Source organism: Anoplopoma fimbria, chromosome 7, assembly GCF_027596085.1.
Source record: "Anoplopoma fimbria isolate UVic2021 breed Golden Eagle Sablefish chromosome 7, Afim_UVic_2022, whole genome shotgun sequence".
Taxonomy (NCBI): Eukaryota; Metazoa; Chordata; class Actinopteri; order Perciformes; family Anoplopomatidae; genus Anoplopoma; species Anoplopoma fimbria.
In genome coordinates, this window is record NC_072455.1 from 15,871,536 (window position 1) to 15,891,272 (window position 19,737).

General features: G+C 43.9%; 2 protein-coding genes across 4 annotated transcripts in view; one reads left to right on the forward strand and one right to left on the reverse strand.

Moving 5' to 3' along the window:
* pcxb (pyruvate carboxylase b) overlaps positions 1-19,737 on the forward strand; it is a 269,858-nt gene that overhangs the window by 160,015 nt on the left and 90,106 nt on the right. The gene's annotated exons all lie outside the window — the stretch shown is intronic.
* Positions 1-19,737, reverse strand: part of LOC129093041 (leucine-rich repeat and fibronectin type-III domain-containing protein 4) — a 34,929-nt gene that overhangs the window by 2,433 nt on the left and 12,759 nt on the right. The window contains 6 exon segments of the mRNA XM_054600913.1: positions 9,839-10,049; positions 10,052-10,560; positions 11,106-11,267; positions 12,863-13,033; positions 15,071-15,233; positions 15,359-15,970. Coding sequence (XP_054456888.1) covers positions 9,839-10,049; positions 10,052-10,560; positions 11,106-11,267; positions 12,863-13,033; positions 15,071-15,233; positions 15,359-15,944 — 1,802 coding nt within the window. The 5' untranslated portion in view covers positions 15,945-15,970.

Consider the following 19,737-nt stretch of genomic DNA (forward strand, 5'->3'; position numbering starts at 1 on the left):
TATTTTGTTGTTCTCCGTTTTCTCCTCTCCCTCCTCTCTCTACATCAAAGGGCTTATTTGTATCTTCTGTTGCTAACCGTTCCAGCTCCCTTCAGTCTTGAGCTACATCCTATAAATGCCATATAGTGTGACTCAGACACCAGGGGAGCCACTACAGATGTCCCTAACCTTAATCTGTTTAAAATGGGCTCAAAATAAAGAGACCAAGGACGGCAACAAGTCAGCCTAGTTTTGTTTTCTTAAGTTTTGAATTGGGTATAATTTGGCTGCTATTTCTTAAGCAAGTAATGTTGAAGAAATAATGGGATTAGGTATCTTGAATAATGCTAAATTATCTGGGAAAAGAAAGAGGCGGCGTACTCATGGATTTGGGTTACGGTACAGCCAAGTGGGAATATTGATCGCTAATTTTCAAGGCCTTCTCGAGGCTTACACGTGAACTAACTCCAAATTTTCTGAACAAAAGCCAAGTATTTCAACTGTTGCACAGGTATGATTTAGGATTAAAAGGGATTTGGCTTTTTTGCAAAGACCAGCGTGTTGGGAAAACAAATTTGTGCTATTTAGCAAGCACTGGCACAGAGATGCCTCCAAACTCCTAATTTCCAACAGAGGCTCAGTATGTTTTGATAAGGAATTTCAATGCACTGTCTGAAAATTCAAGTACCAATATAATCAGAGCGGACACATGGAGTTTTCTCATTAATATCATCCAGTGGTCGTTAGCTGGCCATAGATTGCTTCCTAACACTGTCACAAATTTGCGATACAAACTCATTCTGAGTGCTGCAGCCCTTTATGAACCAGGTGTGTGTGTTGCCATGGCAAAGGCTGGCTAAACTGTACCAAGCATCTCACCCTGCAATATCCACACATTAAAACATTATTCTTCCAAGACGAGACCGCTTCCCTGAATTAACTTTTTGAAGAGTAAACCCTGACATGAAAATCGTCTCATTGGATTAAAGCAAACTCCAAGCAAGAGTAAAGAATTGAGAAATAAACTATTGGGCATGCTGCTATCCTTTCTTACCATACTTAAATATAGTTGAATAAGTCTCCTTCAACTAATATCTTCACTCAAAGAACTGTAATTCTTCAAAGTGTCACGTCGCTTTGTGAAATGATGGACCGACTGTTTTTCAAAGCCTGAAACTTCAGAGCAATGACTAAAATTGGCAAAGAAAGAAGCAAAAAATTAAGTTAATTGAGTAAGGTCTTTTTTTATGCATCATAGAAGCATTATTACTAAATATCTCAGGAATGAAAACCCCAAAATGAAAGCCTGTCTTGGACAATCGGTCACACGGGGAGATATTGAAATGCCCCTGTAAAGTCCAATTAGTCCTCAATCAGATTTCCTGCAAGAAATATGCAAGAAGCAGCCCTTCTAATGCTGCCTCTGTTTCTGAATTAAAGGCCATGGTCATATTCTAGGCTTGTAAAAGGGCCCTGGTGTCAGTTCATCCAGAGCCTTTATGTGTCTGTGTATAATTGATGGAACCCGCCAAGTGGATAGACCATCAGTAGGGGGTGGTGCGTTAGACTGAGGGGCCGATTCCTGTAACAAAGGTTACATTACAATGGGGTTCTGATTCACTGTCGTATTGACGTGCACCTGTTTCTCTCGTCTTTTTTCTCTTTTCTCCTCTTTACCCATGACGCCCAGTGTCTCAGTTTGATTAATAGCACCGATATACTATTGCAAGCTTTATTGGATTCAGAGCTGAGAAAGAAAATGTATTGCCAAAGCCTTATGCAAGCAATAATCGCGCTGATTCCCTTTCGACTTCCACATATATAGGGTTGCATTATGAATTTCACTGCACCAAATGAATCGGTGTGTATATGCGGATTCAAACAACTGAAAGCTCTTTTTTTAAGTCAATTCTAGGGCTGGCAATATGGAAAAAATCTAATATCAATATATTTTTCACCATATACCTCAATGTCGATATTGTGGGGTTGACCAACAAAATATTTACACTATATCTCGTCTCATATCAAAATATCAATATGATAATGATATATTACCCAGTCCTAGTCTATAGTACTGTATGTATGATAAACTGGTGCACAGAATCAAGCTATTCAATTGGTTCTCCTTTGTGACCATGAAACACACACACACACACACACACACACACACACACACACACACACACACACACACACACACACACACACACACACACACACACACACACACACACACACCTTGTGGGAAGCCTTGAGTCATTTTTCTAATCCTGCCATTCAATACCACTTCTTTTATTCACTGTATCCTCCATCCCTCCCTCTATCCGTCTTTTCAGCTCCTTTTCGGTCCTCCCTCCCTCGATCTATCCATCTTTCCATACTTCTTTTATGAACAGATTTCCCCATTTTCGCTGATCAGTCCCTCACTCTTATCTCCCCAGATCCTCTGCCCTTTTCAACGCTTTGTAATCGCCCATCCTGTCTTTCCCTCCACCTAAATCTGCAGTTGGTGCACTCCTTTTTCTTTTTTCTTTTCATTCCATTTCCGACCTCTTTCTTTGCACCTTACATTTTCAGTCGTGTTCGCTCCCTCTGCACCTCCTCTCCTTCTTTTGTCTCTCTCTCTCTCTCTCTCTCTCTTTCTGTGTCTTACCTTCGCTGTAGTTCAGCAGCCAATCAGCTTTGCTCACTGCAAATCCCTCTGCTATTCTCACAGGCTCCACCTGACCCCCTAGCCTCTCTCATCTTGCAGTCTCTGTATTATGTCTCTATTAGCCACAGCTATAACCATGTACCATTATTTAGCATCCAAGGTCACTCCTCCTCTCCTCTCCAACATTTCCTCTTTAGCTGCCTCTGCTCCTCCCGCCTCCTCATCCTCTCCCCTCCTCGCTTCCTTCATCGCTGCCACCTCTCCATTTGCCCACATCTTATATTTCTCCCTTCTTCCCTTCCTCACCCCCTCTTCCTATATCACCACTCTTCCTCTTCACCGCCACACCATGAGATTAAGAATCACCTCTCTAGTTGTTTTGTTTTTTTGCAGAAGAAACATTCAAGCAAATCTGCTGAAATATACATGGCATTGACAAACAAATGCATCTTTGATATGCTGATTCTCTCCCACACCCTGCATTATGCATTTTTAACTATGTTAACCTCCCCGTTGTCACACGTGCATGCGAATGTGCAGCCCTGTGGTGCGCCGCACGCATTGTGGGCACATGGAAAAATAGTCCCCCTAAATCCTCAGCACTCTCGATACAGATACGTTCATGAATATAAAGTGCTCCCCTTATGACTTGGAATACTGCTCCAGAATAAAATGAGTTGATTGAACGGTGATGTCGAAGGAGGCAGGGCTGTTGTTCTCATCAGCAATCCCTTTATTTGCAGACACTGGCGTTGCGCTCCGTAAACCCAACATGCCAAATGTGTGTGTGTGTGTGTGTCGTCTGTCTCTGTGCTTCTAATTATGGATAAAACCCCTGCATAGGCACGCACGCACACACAGATGCAGGGAGAAAGTGGAGGAGACAAGGGAGTGCTTTGTTCAAGCTGGTGACACAGAAACGAGTAATTATTAGTACCCGGGAGAGAGGGAGAGAGGGAGAAAGAAAAGAGTGATAGCAAGGGGATAAAGGAGTGCTAGAATCATGTCCCCTTTTCCCTCATCTTTTTCTTCCACTTCTTTCCTCTCTCGTCTTTCTTTCTTTTCTTTTTTTTCTGCTTTACCAAGTCTGGTGGTCTGATAACAGACAAGAATTGGCACAGAGAGCAAGAGAGACAGAGGGTGAGAGAGAGAGAGAGAGAGAGACGGAATGAAAGACGAGGAGGAACAACAAAGCAATTATCTCCTCTTCTGGCTGACATCTATACTGCTCTCATTTCCTTATTTCACCCGTGTCATGTCTTTTGTTCGTTCACCCTTTCTGATATTTTTTGGTCTTGATTCGTTGGACTGTTTACTCTCTCATCGGCCGTCTCCCTCAATTTTATCTGATCTCTCCTTCTGTTTTCCTTGATCGGTCTTTCCGTCAATCTCTTTTTTTTTTTTTTTTTTTTTTCCCCTCCCCTTCGCATTTTATTTCATCCCTCCTTCGCTTTCCTTAATCTATCCTTCTCACTTGGCCCTCCCTCATTTGGCATGACTTTCCCGCGCAGCTTCATTCACTTCTCTCTCGTTCCCACTACTTTTTTTGTTTTTTTGATGAACTCCTTCTCCCAAATCCCCCCATGTTCCTCATTTCTAACATAATCAAAGGTAGTATCTCCCGGTCTCTCTCTCTCTCCCCCTTCCTCTGACCCTACAGTATAATATAGGTTGACATATGTATTGAGTGCTGACCCTTTTCTCTTATCCTTCCCTCCTCCTCCTCTGATGTGAGCTGACACGTGTATTGACACAGTAGTTTAACACTTAATTACATTTTCCCCTTGGGGTACATCCTTCAACCCCATTCCGTCCCTCCCCTATCCTCGCCTCCATCTGTAGGGCCTTCCTTTATCTGCCTTCCTTTTCTCTCCCTCTTTCCACATCTGTGTCTCTGCGTGCCTCCCTGATGCCCCGCTGTTACATCTCTCCTTACATCCTTATCCATTCCCTGCCTCGGCAGATGCACTTATCTTCTTTGTTGTATGATGTATTGTAATGGTTACCAGGCACATACAGGGCTAAAATAGCATGCTGCTATTAGTTTCCTCAGCAATATCATATTTTGCAACACAAAGAGCCATATGCAGCATGGCAGAAACTCAGAGCATCTCTGGATGTTTGATTTCTCCAGTGGAGGAAACTAGTTCATACATTATACAGCATATAGTGCAGCTAGTCTCTGTGTATTTTCAAATATATTTAGAGATCTGCATTCCGTTTGAAATATTACTCAAACACGCAGCGTAATTGATTGGTATTGCAATGTGCGATTTCCAGGTTCTATGTCCTTAATCTTTTCATTCCCCTCCTTCATTCTCTTTGTTGCTCATTAACAATGTTCTCATCTGTCCGTGTCCCAGCATGCTCCTTTCCTATGTCTGTCAGACTCTCAGCCCGGTGTCATTTTGAACTGTGGGTCTCATTTTCAGAGGCTTTTACTCTCATTATGCTCATTATTTCTTAAACTCTGCATGATTTTCGCTCCAACTTCCTCCTCTCTCTGTCCCCGTGATCGTTTCTGTTCTCATTAAATTTTGTGTCAAACTTGGCACAAAATTGCCAAGCCAAGCCGGTTGGGCCTGTGGTGATTTGGGGGCAGAAATTGTGAAGATTGTCAAAGCCCCTAACACTCCTGCCTGCACACTTAAAAGCCTCCTAAACTCAATAAGAAACTTTTGGCTCCGACATATACAAGTGTCATACAAGTACCCCCGCCGACATACCTTATGTACCAGTGATTCATAAGGTATTGCCAACTTCGAACCCAACAGATTACCAATGCGTGTAAAAGGTTGGTAGCACAATAGAGAGCAACAGACTGCATCTTTTGTAGTTCAGAGAATAATGCATGTCAGATTCTCCCAGTTACACCTGAACAGATAATATTGATGCAAAGCTTTGAGCGGTATTATGAGCTATTTACTTCATGCCAGATGGTTTGGGAAGTATTTGTATTTGTAGTTAGGCTTTCGGATTGTGTCCACCCCTGTATGTTATGTGGTGGTTTACAACTGAACTTCAGCTAGCGCCCTTATTTGTGGCCCTGGAAAAGGAGAAATTTCTGCACAGAAACTAAAAATCCTGCTGAAAAAAGACACCGAATCTGCTAACAGATGGTACCAGAGGTCGCTGCCTCATTAACATGATGGGACATTCTTCTCCTGTTCTTTGTCCTTCAGGTAGGCTGTGCCCATGTGGTGGCCAAAGAAACGCATGCCAATTTGATAATTGCCCACATTCAACCGGCAACCGTGGTAAATCCTTGGCTATTGTATTGCCGGCCTTTTTTTTTTTTTTTTTTTTTACACCATGTCTGAACGCCATCAAAGGACATTTCCTCGCGATGGAATCGAAGTGTGGCACTGTAACATTGTGGAAAAGCTCCAGTAGAGGCGGCTGAGCTGACGGTGTCGGGAGCTGAGGGTGACGGGGTTAGCGGTGCCCAGCGGACGCCACGTGGACGACATCCCACCTGGCACTGTCGCACAGATGCCATTGGAATTAGACAAGCCATGCTAAAATGGAGGCTGGTGTTGTATAGCATGTGGCTGACCTTTTTAAAGACGATTAAGTCTGGCAGCCACACAACGCGCTCTACTTTTTCTGTAATGAATATTTAGGTATAAACCTTTTTGTTCCCTATCTTTCCTTGCTTTTCTTTCCTAAATCCTCTCTGCTTTCTTCTCGTTCTGTCTCGATCCGTCCCCCTTCCTCAATTCAACTCAGCTGGGCCGGCGTGTATTATTTTTTTTTTTTTTTGGCTTATTCACAACAGCAGCAACAACAATGACGACAACAAAATACGAAGACAAATCCCCGATAGAAAGCATGAATCTGACTTGTCCATTCTCTCTTTTTGAATTCAAAAGCCAGACTCCCTTTGGCCGACTCCTCTCTTCTCTCAGTCTCCCTAGCTGGTGTGATATATTGTGGCTGGCACTGGCACGTTGATGGCATGATAGAATCTAAGCAGTGTGGTATGCTTCCTTTTCAAATGCCGCTCCCCCCCCTTCCATTTTCTCTTTATCTTTCCTTTGAGACCGATATCCCTGCTTCCTCCCTTAAAGCCCTCAGACTTCTCGTCTCTTCTTTCAACCCCTTTCTCTTCTCTCTTTTTCTAATCCGTTCAAATTTATATCTCAATTTCACCTTTAAGATAGCCGCTACCTTCTCTATCTCTCCTCTGAGACAGTTATCCCCTTCCCCCCTGTTTTGTTTGGGCAGCGTGATTTGTTTAGGGTTTAGTCAAACTTCAGATCGCTTACTCCCTTCCCCGCTGAATTTCGGCATCTCTCCTATGACGCCGCTTTCCCTTGGCTCGGCCGTTCGCGCTTATCTCCCCTCTATTTTGCTTCTGTGTGAGTCTCTGTGTCTATCAGCATTTTCTTGTCTGGAGCTGCACAGCTGAGCCCTCACCTCTATCGATGCTGCCGCTCCATTATTTCTTAAAAGTTAGTTTCCTCTGAGAAGGACATTTTTGACTTTTTGTTTGCAAGAGCTAAATTCAACCAGGGCAACTGGGAATTTAAAGTAATATCATAAACGGCTGTACAACTGACAGCAATCCAATACTACCTTTTATCAATCTCAATGTTCAGTTTTTATTTAAATGTGTCAAAGGTGGTCCCATCCCTGTTTGTCTCTCTATTAAAGAGATGCTTTGCTTGCTACTTAGAGACACCTTTACTTGATGTTAAGTAGCAAGACAGCTCTCCTATTAAAAGAGTATTTTCCTTGGAGTTAATGCAGCTGATCAGCGAGGGAGCTAAGATCTCATTCGGTTCATTCAATTCAATCTAGTAATTAGTTCTCCATGTGTAATTGCCACAAATGTGTCATGGGACTGCACAGAATCTGCACTTGTCTGTTTTGATATGGCATTTTGGTTTGATACCTCTTCGCTACAGGACTTTCACTGCACCGTGCCGTCTCCATTTCTTTTTTGATTCCTACTCACTTGTGACATTATTCCTTTGTGTTCTTTTTTCTATTTGTTTTTTAAGGGATCCTGTCCATCTCTGTCTTTTATCCCAAATTTCTGAGGGCTATTTACCCATTTGCTACATTGGTCCTCCCACTTCTTCACTCTTTCTTCCCCATTTTCACACCTGGGTGTATTTCGATTTTCTCTCTTACTCTATTTCAGTGATGGATTTAAATACTTCCCCTTCCTTTCTCCACCCTTGTGTCATTGCTTCTTTCCTTGAGGGTCATTTTATCCCACCCCTCTCTCTTCTCCCCCTCATTGTCTTGTCATTCTCTCTCCTCACACCCATCCTTCTTTCATCTCAATCTCTCCCAAGGTGATTGGGGTAGAGCCCATCTCCTATCTTCCCCTTTCTCCCTCAATCTCTTTCTTCCTCCTTCTGAAATCTCCTAGGCCTCATTCCTACCTTAAAATTTGCCTGCTCCTCCCTTCTGGCTCGATTCATCACTCAAACTATTAGTTCCTCCTACCCATCCATCTTTTTTTTCTCCCCCATTCACCCATGGCCGCTTTCTTCCTCAATCCTTCAGATTACACCCGCACACAGTTTTTCATATTTCCAATCATCCATCTGCCTGTCTTCCCTGTTCTCATCCTGTCATACGGCTGGCTCCCTTCACCCCTTCTCAATACCACTTACAGCTTAATACCATCTTATTTGAGGCCAACAACATTCCGACCCTGCATTACTTCAGAGTGTAAAACAAACAAATAGTGCCATGATGGCAGTCGGCCCCCAACATCTGCTCCCCTTCTCTTATTCCCTCTTACTGACACTATTTCACGCAATGCTTTGCTGCAGCAACCTCACCCAGCAACACATGCATGTTTCATCAGCATATGCTGCTAAATAGAGAGACAGTAAACTTTGGATTCATGTCGGCATCATTCGGGAACAGCACAGTAGTATTGTACATGCAAGTACACCAAGTAGCCTAAACCCAAGCCATACTGTCATATTAACAAAAAACACAAGACTCCATTTTTGAATCCATCGATCTCAGACTCATTCCCTCCTTGGTTTCTTTCATACTTCCTGTCTCTGGTCCTTTAGACCGAAAGCTAAAATAAAGTGTTCTCTGCATAGATTTAAGTGTGCGGATGTCTATTCTACCAGTTTGCGCTTTTTTGATACTTGCAGCACCTTATCTAAGATAAAGCTGGGTGAGGCGGTGGTTTTCCTGAATTATACTTCCTGTCTCTACCCTTGTTTCTGTTGATGTTTTAGTAGTTTCACAGTACTAGCAAAAACTTTAAAACTTGTCAAACAATGAGGGTTGTTTAAAAGGAACTCTGTGCTTTGACTTGTTTCTCCTCCTACCTTTTTTTGGCTGTTCCAAGTGTACTGTTACAGTAGTACTCCTTTTTCTTTTTGCTAGGCCTGCAGCTACTGCTTACAAATAGAAACAGTGAGCAAAGATTGGGCAGCTCTTCACCTCTGTTCACCTCATTTTCTAATTTATAAGCTAGGGCGTGGTAGTGTTCTCCTGAATAATTTGTGATTACTAGAACACCATTGCAGCCCTTAACCTCCAGTCCTGGCTTCATAAAAGTTTGATTATGTTTCTTCGTCCTCGAGTGTGGTGAGTTAACACAGACAGCCAAGTGTGAAGGGATCTCATCATAAATGCAAAATAACATGGCTTACTGAAGGTATAAAAGCTTCAAATTAAAAATGACAAATCCCATCAAGATGTTGTGGTACTTTATCAGACGTGTACATTAATGCTGAACACAATGCTGTGTTCAGAGTCAAACACTATTTACTAGATGTGTTTTTTGAAAGCTCCCCTCCCACAAAACCCGCTGTATCTCCCCAATGTTCATCCGCTCGTCCTCCTGTGTGCGCTGACTGTACACCTGTTGGATTTAAGTGTCATACTAGAGATGGAGATAAATTATTAACTACCCTCGCCCCTCTACCCCTTCATCCGTCTCCCCATTCATCCTTCCCTTGAGCTATCTACCCGTCCATGTACAAGGTGAACAGTTACACTACTGAAGTCTTATGCTGTAAAGGATAAATATTTAAGCAGTTTTGCATAAAAAACAGCATATCCACCTTTTGAGTGAAGAAATGAAATGACTTGCGGTTGAATTTAGAGGAGAAGATAAGAGATACTAACTGACAAGTATCTAGGGTACTGTAAAAGTATAATTTCCTCACATTGGTTCCTAATGAGAAATGTGTATTACATAGGAAAAGATGAACTGACCTGTAGATGAGGGTCTCGTCGGCGGTGCAGTTGTACTGTATCTGATACATCCAGACGACGTAAGCTGCAGACAAACGCCCCAAATCCCATCGGACCTGAGCTGAGGTCGAAGTAACACCTTGTACTCCAACCATCCTCTCTTCCTCCTCGTCGTCCTCCATGCTCCCTCCATCGGTTCTCTCCCCTTCGGAGGCCCTGCCACTGTCGCCCCGTCGTCCTCGCCTTCTCTTCTCCCATCCTCCGCCTCTCCTCCACGTCCCGCTCCGTTGTTAATCCCTCCGTTTTTCCCCGTGCTGATATCAGAGGAGCCCGGATCGGTCCGTAAAATCCCATTGGTCACGTTCCTGTTGTTTTTGGTGTTCACGTTGTTATTCCCTGTGTTTCCGCCTGCTCCTCCCCGATGAGGCAGGGGGATTATTTTCAAGTCCACAGTGGCAGTCGCTTCGCCCGCCGCGTTTATTGCAATACAAGTGTACGCCCCGTCGTCCCGGGCCACTGTCACCAAGATATCCAAGGTCCCGTTGCTGAAGGAGCTGGTCCGGGATGAATTGGCAATGATGCGGTCGTCTGGTGAAACCCAGTGGACGACTGGCTCAGGGTCGCCAATGGAACGGCATTTTAGCGTGGCCCGCTGGCCCTCCAGCACCCACAGCTTGTGAGTGTGACGGGTGATGAGAGGGGGTTCACAGGTGAACTCCTCCTCAGGAATCGACCAGAAATATCTGAGAGACAAAGAGGGATGGAGCCAATGAGTCAGAGAGAGAGAGAGCAGGATCACCTTTTTGGCTCAGTACAGGAATCTGTCTTCCTTTATCCCTCCGAGGTTGGTTTGGCAGATTAATGTGGTACATTAACCTAAAGATCTATGTGCTCTTGTCTATCAATTTGAGGGTAAAGTTCAGTAACGCACAACACTCTGTACAATTTCCCATGCTGCTCCGCACAAAAGACCACCAAGCAAAGAGTAATTAATTGTGACAGCGATGACCGACGACAACAACAGATGCTCATTTTCTTCCTGAATCCTTTGTTTTCACGCCATAATGTTAGTTACAGGTTTAGACCGGAAAATTCTGGCAGGGTGGAGAGTATGAGGTAAATCACTTATTGTTTCAAAGCTCACACCTTAAGGCCTACCTATTCTTGCACACATGACGATCAAAGGACAGATTGACCCTGAGACAAGGTTGGACAGCATTGATGAATGATGTTCAGTTAGTCATAGTCGGTTAGACAGACAATACGTTGACCAAATGATGGCGCTTACCTTGCAGCCAAGTGAGGAGGAGTGGCACACGTCTCCATGTCGTCCCCACGGATAAGCCGCCGTAACCATAGCAGTTCACAGTTGCAGTGCAGCGGGTTCCCACCAAAGTTCAAGCTTATGACGGCATTGTAGGGGGTGGGACTTATTGCACCTGTCTGGGACCTGAAGTCGATAGAAGAAAGGGCCATCAGTTCACTTTCACAAATTGGAAGCATTAAGTTAAAATGAAATAGTATATTCTTGATCAGTTTGACTTGTAGAGGGACACCAATCTATTTTGAACTAACTCTATAAGCGTATCTTATCTCATGCTTTACAATTAAAAAATGTGAGTGTCAATCAGTTTGCGCAACAGATCCATATGGCAGATATAGCTTGAGATTTTAATCAACTTTTTTTCCCCACCTCATCAAGGTTTAGCTTCTTCGTCATGTTTCCCTTGATTTATTAAATTGCATATTTTTTTTGCTTCATTGCTATTTAATTAAGGATTCAAATGAGGAGTTTATAGGAAAGTAAATCATTTTACCACTGAGTGGGTTCTTGGATTTAGCAAGTTAACAAGAGCTTGCTGCTCAATATGAGGGAAACAAGCAATTTTGAAAATGAATCCAAATTAGGCGGTCCAATCCTACCCATGAGCAGTACTAAGCAGCAGTGCTGCTATAAGCTACTAGCATTTGGCCTGTGCAAATAAAAAATAGAATAATTTGCAAAAACCAGGGAAGAAAACAGGACTTGGTTAAGATACTTCCTAAGTAGGTTTCTAAAGACTATGGTTGTATTAAAGTATCACTGTATAATAGCTTGAAGTCTGTATAATTTAGTGAGCAAAGGCACATTGTTTGTAAATACAGCAGAAGTGTAATGCTGCAGTATTTTCCATGGCTACATACGGAGATAAAAAGCACAGACAGGTAAATGTAGATAACAGTGTTTTGTGAAACTCTCTTTAGCACAGTCAGTGTAAACTGTAATGAAAAACCAAATCGAAAGAGAAGGAGAAAGCAATCTGAACTGAAGAATAGCACACTTAAGAAGCTTTCTTTTAGAAGTAGTCAGGTTTGAATTTAAATTAGAATGCTTTGAGCTGTGTGGGAAAGAGTAAAAAATAAAAAACAAAGACGATGAAAGAATACATTTTTTTTTAACAGCAGGCCTTATTGGAAAAAAAAACCTCATTATGGTACAGTGTTGATCTTCACTATATGCGTCAACATATTCACTGGACATGTACTGTACAAGTAACACTGTACAACCCTTAGCAATGTGATTTAAATCTGAGGTGTGCTGAAGTCGTGTCACAGCTGGACTCTCTACTTGTGAGATCTTCTGAGTTAGCTGGAGCTTAGTTGGCACCTCCATGACCTCTGTGATTTTCTTTACTTTGCCTCCCTCATTACTTGCTATCACTCTGTTTCAAAAGTTTAAAATGTACTGTATGACTAGCCGGTAAGTGGCCACTAGAGATCTGTTATGGCCTTATTATTTCACTTTGCAGCCACTTGCCCTTGTGGCTTCTTTGCCACTGCCTAGTTTTTATATAACAGAATAAAAATAGGTAATAATAGCTAACACACTGTTAGGCTTCCTTACATTTCCCAGTCTGTGGACTGTACATGTTTGGTTAAATAGCATAAAGAAAAGTGAATGGAGTCACTAAAGATTTTACAGGATGTCTGAAGTGTCATCTGCCATAGAATATTTCCACAAAGCCACGTCTTAGAGAAGCATAAAAGAAAAAGCTTATGAGCTACCTTGCAAAGAATGGATCAGGAGGCAGAGTTCGGAGCCTGTTGGAGGTCATATCCAGCCTTGCAAGCTTGTACAGCTCTCCAAAGACTCCCTCTGCTATGTGATCTATCAGGTTATGGTCAAGGTTGAGAGTGTGCAGACTGGCCATGTTCTGAATGGACTCCCATGGTACCCTGCAGCAATGAAATAAAGGATTTGTTTTAGAGATTCATTGAATAAAAAGACTTTGTGCCAAGATGGGTTATTAATTCTTGGATGTGGATACATTGACACTCAATGAGAAATCAACCCGATTAAAGTATTTATGCGTCACTATTATCAGTCAAAGGTACTCTGCAGCAAATACAGATGAGCAAAGACTGATTATCGGTGACATCAATGACAGACTACAACAACAGATGCTCATTTTCCTTCTCAATCTTTCTCTCTTTCTGGATGTCACTAGTCCCATCTGTGACCCAGTGCTGTTGTCATTCAGTTTTCCCTTTTGTGCAGGCATTCACTGAAGCACTGCTTTGGTCAAAACCACCGGCTGAGAACCAGCGACATAGGGTAAATGTGAAGGGATGCATTTATTTTGGGGCGGTGGGGGTCATAGCTACACTGTTGATTTCATCTTGTGGCCTGTCTTTGTAGATGTAACCCTTCATTTTGAACACAGTATATGTTTGGCAGAGTATACATTTGCTTGGCGTTATCTGATAAACATCTATCAGTGCTGAGTGCAAAGTAAACCTGCTAGCACTCGATATCCCACAAGCAAGTCGAATTTAAAGCTCATTTGGGCAGAATTGAATGCTTTGTGTATTGAAATAGATGGAATTGATTAGTTAAATCACTTTAAGGGGAGAGGAAAAGTTTCTCAATTATTGACTGCTATAGCGAGTAACGGATGGTCAATATCTTTGCATATGAAGTAAAATGTCACTGCACAATAGGCATGTGAGAAGGAAGTACTAAGCTTGAAAGAATGTAATAATCTTGTGAGTGGTGTAGACTAGAGAGAAAAAGAAAAATGCCTTGTTGGTATGGTCTAAACTATTGCCCACAAACACTTTCATATTGTACTAGAGGAGAAAACGCAGGGAAAAACATGGCAATATCGATTAGTTACATACTGTACCCTAGTCAACTGGAGTGTCCCTTAAACTTTTCTCACAAACAGATCTTGATACATAACAGGTGTCAGATGAAGGTAGTGCAGAAGCCAACCAAGTTTTAGGTCAAAATGTCTCTAGTTGGCAGTTGCCATCCTTGCTGCATTGTTTAACACTAGTGTTCCAGAAAGTTAACACCATGTTCAGTTCAAGCTCCAGAGTTGCTCTATAAAAGCCTTCTAAAAGCAGTATTTGAACAAATCTAAGCTGCAGGAGACACCAAGCATACAGAAGTTCCCTCCGCAGTTTAATTGCGTAGTTGGGCCTCCCCTACTGGATAAGCTCTTCCCCTGCATAAGAAGAGCTTTCATATGAAATTATGAGTCTTTTTAAACTCAATAAGAAAGAATCAGCAATGGAGGCTCACAACAAAGGGCAAACAGCAGCTACTAATGTATATATCATTACAACTCTTTGCACTTTTCTTTATGGTCGGTGGAGGTTGGAGAGAGGCCAGAGATCTCCAGTAGAGGAGACAAACGAAAAATCCTAATCAGAACTGACAGCCAAAAGCTGCTGAATTCAACAATGCAGTAAGGGGATGTGAAGAGAGTGAATAGGGGTTTGCTAGAGAATATCATCATTGTTCTGACTTATTATTTAGTGCAGAGGAATACATAGTGATGGTGTCTCCATTGTGCTAGCTAGACGAGTGGAATATTACACAATACACTAGGACGAACCGTATAGAGTAGCTGAAGAAATGCACTCTGATACACATTGGAGTGAGCTCAGGCGTGCGCTCATCAAATCTTAACAAAATCGAAGTCAAAAGAAAATAAGGACCTCATCAAAATTGATTCGCTTTCAATTTCCTGAGCTTTTAGTCCTCACCGCCCAGCCTCAGCAGTTTGAGCTGGTTCCTCTTCATTGTGTTTGCTGACTCTTGCAAGATCATACACAGGGTTTACACTCTGTCTTAAAAATGTTTTGTAGCTGAGCTGTGCGTCCGCAGTACACGCTTGAGACCGACACCCGAGTATTACAGTGCGTTTCTACTTAACGAAGCAGGTCGGAGTACATTCTGTGATCACAATAGAGGCAAGAGCTTACTTCCTGAGGTTATTGTAGGACATGTCGAGGTCTTCCAGTGTGAGCAGGAAGTCGTCAAACGCCTGGACAGAGACTTTGACCAGCTGGTTGTTGTTGACGATCAGGTGTTGCAGATTGACCAAACCTGCCAGGTCCCTGGGTCCAAGTGTTGTCAAGCGATTACCTGGACACACAAATATGAATATTACAATTTAAAGGTTTTATTTCAGTGTTTGGATTGTCAAATCCAAGTACTTTATACCAGCAGGATTGCAGTTATTTTAGAATGGGATTACTGTCTCGGCTCACCATCCAGATGCAGCGAGCGCAAACTCTCCAGGTCACCAAAGGTCATTGGGCGGATCAGGTTGATGGTGTTCCTGGACAGAGTCAGATCGACCAGTCCGCTCATGTTGACAAAGTCGATCCCTCCCACTTCCGTGATGAAGTTGTCGGCCAGCCGCAGCTCCACGGTGCGGCGGTCGACGTGCGGGGGGACGAACAGGAGGCCCTTGTCGGCGCAGAGCGTGCTGAGCGACTCGGAGAGGTTCCGACACACGCAGTGGAAGGGACAGGCCGAGACCATGCCCCACGTCTCCCCTGCTCCAATCAGAGAGGGCAGCAGGCAGCATGTGACCAGAGTCAGCCAGTGGAACGCCGGGAAAGGGGCCGAGCTGGGAAGGGTTCTTTTGGTAGCCCTGGGGCATGCGCAGTGGACGAGATGGGATGAGGAGGGCAAAGATGAGATGAGGAGAGGAGGGGGAAGAGGGAGAGAGAGGATGGATGGAGGGAAGAGGGAGGGGGAGGCGGACCGTTCTGCCCTCTGTTCGGGGTGGAGGTGCGTGTGGGGCAGGTGTCTTTGTCTACGGGGATTGGAGAATGGGGGGACAGGCATGGTAGAACGCCTGGCGATCCACAGACCTGGAGAGAGACAAAAAAAAGAGCAGAAATGTGTTTAAGACTCGTTCCCTGGTCAGAGATTGTTGTATAAGAGATGTCTGAAGTGTGTTTTTTGTCTCTGCTTTGCTGTCTTCCACCCACTCTGACTAGACAGAGCTGGAACGAGAGCCTGTTCTACACACATGTATCCTTGTGTGGGCTAAGGCCTCCTCTTAAATAAGTACCACTCTGCACCAAAGCCCACTTTGTGCTTCATAGCATAAAAAGAATCCATATTGAGAAATGGTGGACGCCCCTGCAACAAAATACTTTCTTGCTGTACCTCTTATATTATACACTTCGCCAGCACCTCTTCACCACTACAGCTTATCGCCTAGCAACAACATGTCAAAGGGACCGAACACAGCCAGTCCCCATAGTAACAGCTACCTAGAAACCCATAGGAGCGGATTATTGTTATATCATCGAAACCCTCTTGAGACTGTGGGTCAGAGAATCAAATTGGGTCACCAGCCTATCAGCCTTCATTCCGCAGGACAACATAAGTCCAGCACATTGTAGGTTTCAGTAGGCTCAGTGGAGTACAACACACACACACACACCCTCACTCACACACACACACACACACACACACACACACACACACACACACACACACACACACACACACACACACACACACACACACACACACAGGGGCCCCTTTGTAATCTCAAACATGCAGAAAATCTCCCAATAAACACATGGCTAAATCCAGCTACACGTCGGTGAGGTATCGAGATGAGTCACCGCCACTGATTGGCATGCATAGTAGTTGTCATAGTAACTGTAACATAGATACAGAGAGAGTGACAGGGGAGAGTTGATAACAGTCACAGGCACGGTGACTAGGGAGAGGAGACGGAGAATGAGACGGTGAGTCAGAGACAGACAGACAGAGACACCAGCATCATGGGAGGAGGACGGGTGTAGCTCTATGTGGAGCTCTCTGGAAACTTGTGGAGTGGAGGCTGGAGCGTGGTGATTACACAGAGGTATATAATGCATGCAACCCAATACTTTGAGTAACGTGAAGACAAGACCGTACATCATGCTGACTTTACAGGTTGACGCAAATTGCCGGCTCAATATTTTCCATTAGGTGTTAGCTTTGGCCTTTCTGCGTGGAACCAGAAGAGGGGTTTTATAACGTTTAGCTCACATATTGAAGCGGTGTGGATATCAAAGCGCGGGGGGAATTCCGCCAGTGTTTTGCACTCTCCTCCCTACTACATGGTTTGCTTTGGTCTACATCCAAAAATGTGAGCTCTATTAAGCAGACTACAGCGTCCCAATTTTTGAAAGCTTCAGTCATGATGAAGAAACCCGGTGCTTGAAATTATGTATTTCAGCTCAGCCTATAAATGTTTTCACCGTTAAAGCAAAGAGAAGGAAGGAAATAAGCAGTATCGCTCTCAGATGATGGGAATACATTACTTATGGATTACTATACACTCCAATGAATGGTATCATTACTTCCTTAATGCCGTGCATTTCCTTGTGGAACAGGATCTTTGGGCAGAACATAAAAGCAATGGGCTATTAGTTAAGGAGAGAACGGCAGTTTGACTGCAGAAAGGCAAGTTCGTGCCCGCGCATATGATCTTTAATAGGCTACAATGACTGAAGTGTTAGGAAACACTGCTGTAGTTGTCGATTTTTTTCCTACTTAGCTCTCAATACTTGAGCGGCGCTTGGTCTCTCTAGGGAGCTGTAATGACTACCAGGAACCTGTTACCCTTTTTCAAACCAAACTTTAAAAAAATAAATAAAAAAAAAACTAACTCCAACTTATGTCTGGTCTCATCGGTTCCCCCCCCAAAAAATCGCTTACAGCAGGAGAAAGTTGGTGTGTGTGTGGGTGGAGGGTGGGGGGGGACGGACGACAAAGTCACGAATGCCTGCAGTGACAGCCAGTCCCCAGGGCAGTCGACTCTGGAAGTCGCCAGCTCCTGAGCTCCCATGGAGTCGTGCATACTAAAATGTAAAAAAAAAAAAAAATGCTCTCGAAAGGGCGCTTTAAAATGTGTCTACTCTGCGGCGGCCCTGAATAAAACCCCTAACGTCAGGTCCAGCACGGCGCTCCGGTCCTGGCTCCACTGACTCAACCCCCCCCTCCCCTTGCTCCCCTTAATGCCCGCTCCACAGACAGCTTACTTTAGCCCTGCGGCTTGCTGAATGTCAATACGCTCACACGCTCTCCTGTTGCGGCGGCCATTGTCTCTCCACTCCTACGTTTGACCTTTATCGTTCCTTCACCCCCCCCCCATTTCTTTCCTCTTTCCCCCTTCTTTACTCCGCTGCCCTCCTGCTCTTTCTCACTCTCGTATTAACTTCCTCTCCTCTCTCTTTCATTTTCACCTTCTCTTTCTCTTTGGAAAAAGCCTTCACATCATTTTCCTCGTGTCATGCCTACCCACACCATAACCCTCCCCCCCCCACTGCTCTCTTACCTACCTCTCCTCTTCATCCTCGGACTCTATTGCTAGGGATTGCTCTTTTTGTTTCCCTCCCATCCATCCCCTACCATTCATCTCTTGCCGTCGTTCTCCTCCCCGTGCTTTCTATCCGTTTCCAACCGGCCTCTCCATCCTTGCTCACCTACACTCTTAGAAACCTTTCCGCCTCTGGGTGCACTGTAAATTTCCCCATTTTCTTTCTTTATGTCTCATTCCCTCTCTTTCTCTCTCTCTCTCTCTGTCTTGTCTGCCCTTGAGGCAACCTGAGTACGACAATATTATCAGTCACAGCTCTACCCCACCACCCCCCCCCCACTCCTCCACCCCCCCCCCCCCCACTCCTCCACCTCCTCTGCCGTCTTTTTCGTCTTGTCTCTCTATCGCTTGCTGACTCTGCTGCCCTCCATGACACCTTGCCTCTCCTGCTCAGTAGCAAAGTATGCACACACACACACACACACACACACACACACACACACACACACACACACACACACACACACACACACACACACACACGCTCAGATCCTACGTGCCGCACACATGTTTTTGTTTAAACTTCTACATCTCCCTCCCTTCTTGCTCTCCTTTCCACTTCTACATCTCCCTCTCCCCTTCATGTCTTGCTCTTCCTCTATTAGGGAGCCGATCTCATTTGCAACTGGAGCTCTCTGACACACACACACACACACACACACACACACACACACACACACACACACATACTGATTAGTCGTGTGTAACCGATCCGTCCACTTGGTGATCGATCTGACCCAGAGAGATGGATAGCGCCCTGTCCCATTCATTTACACTCCTCCTCGTGCTCTTTCTCTTCTCTAAACCTTGTCTTCATGCACTCTCGAGTAATTGATTTGTACAGGTATGTGGAATATTTGTTAGGGGGTTTTCACTTTGTACACTGAGGCCTTGGTGTGTGTGTGTTCCCTCATTTGGACACAGTATTTACTTGCTAGCTGCTCAGCTATTGCAGTAGCTTCCACTAAACTGTCGTACACATGTTAATCAAAAGTTGAAATTGTGGAAAAACAAAATGTGAATCGGCTCGTTTTATGGAAATGTATTCAAGAGGATGTGACACTGATATCTACAGGAGTAGATACCTCAACATCAAATATTTATTTTTCAATTTGGGTGTACGTATCTGTTGTTTTCTATTATTCTTTCATCTTATAAAATGTCAAAAATAGAAAAAACATTCCAAGGTGATGTCTTCACATATCTTGGTTTGAAATATTCAGTTTGCCTTGATATAAAACAGAAGAAATTTAG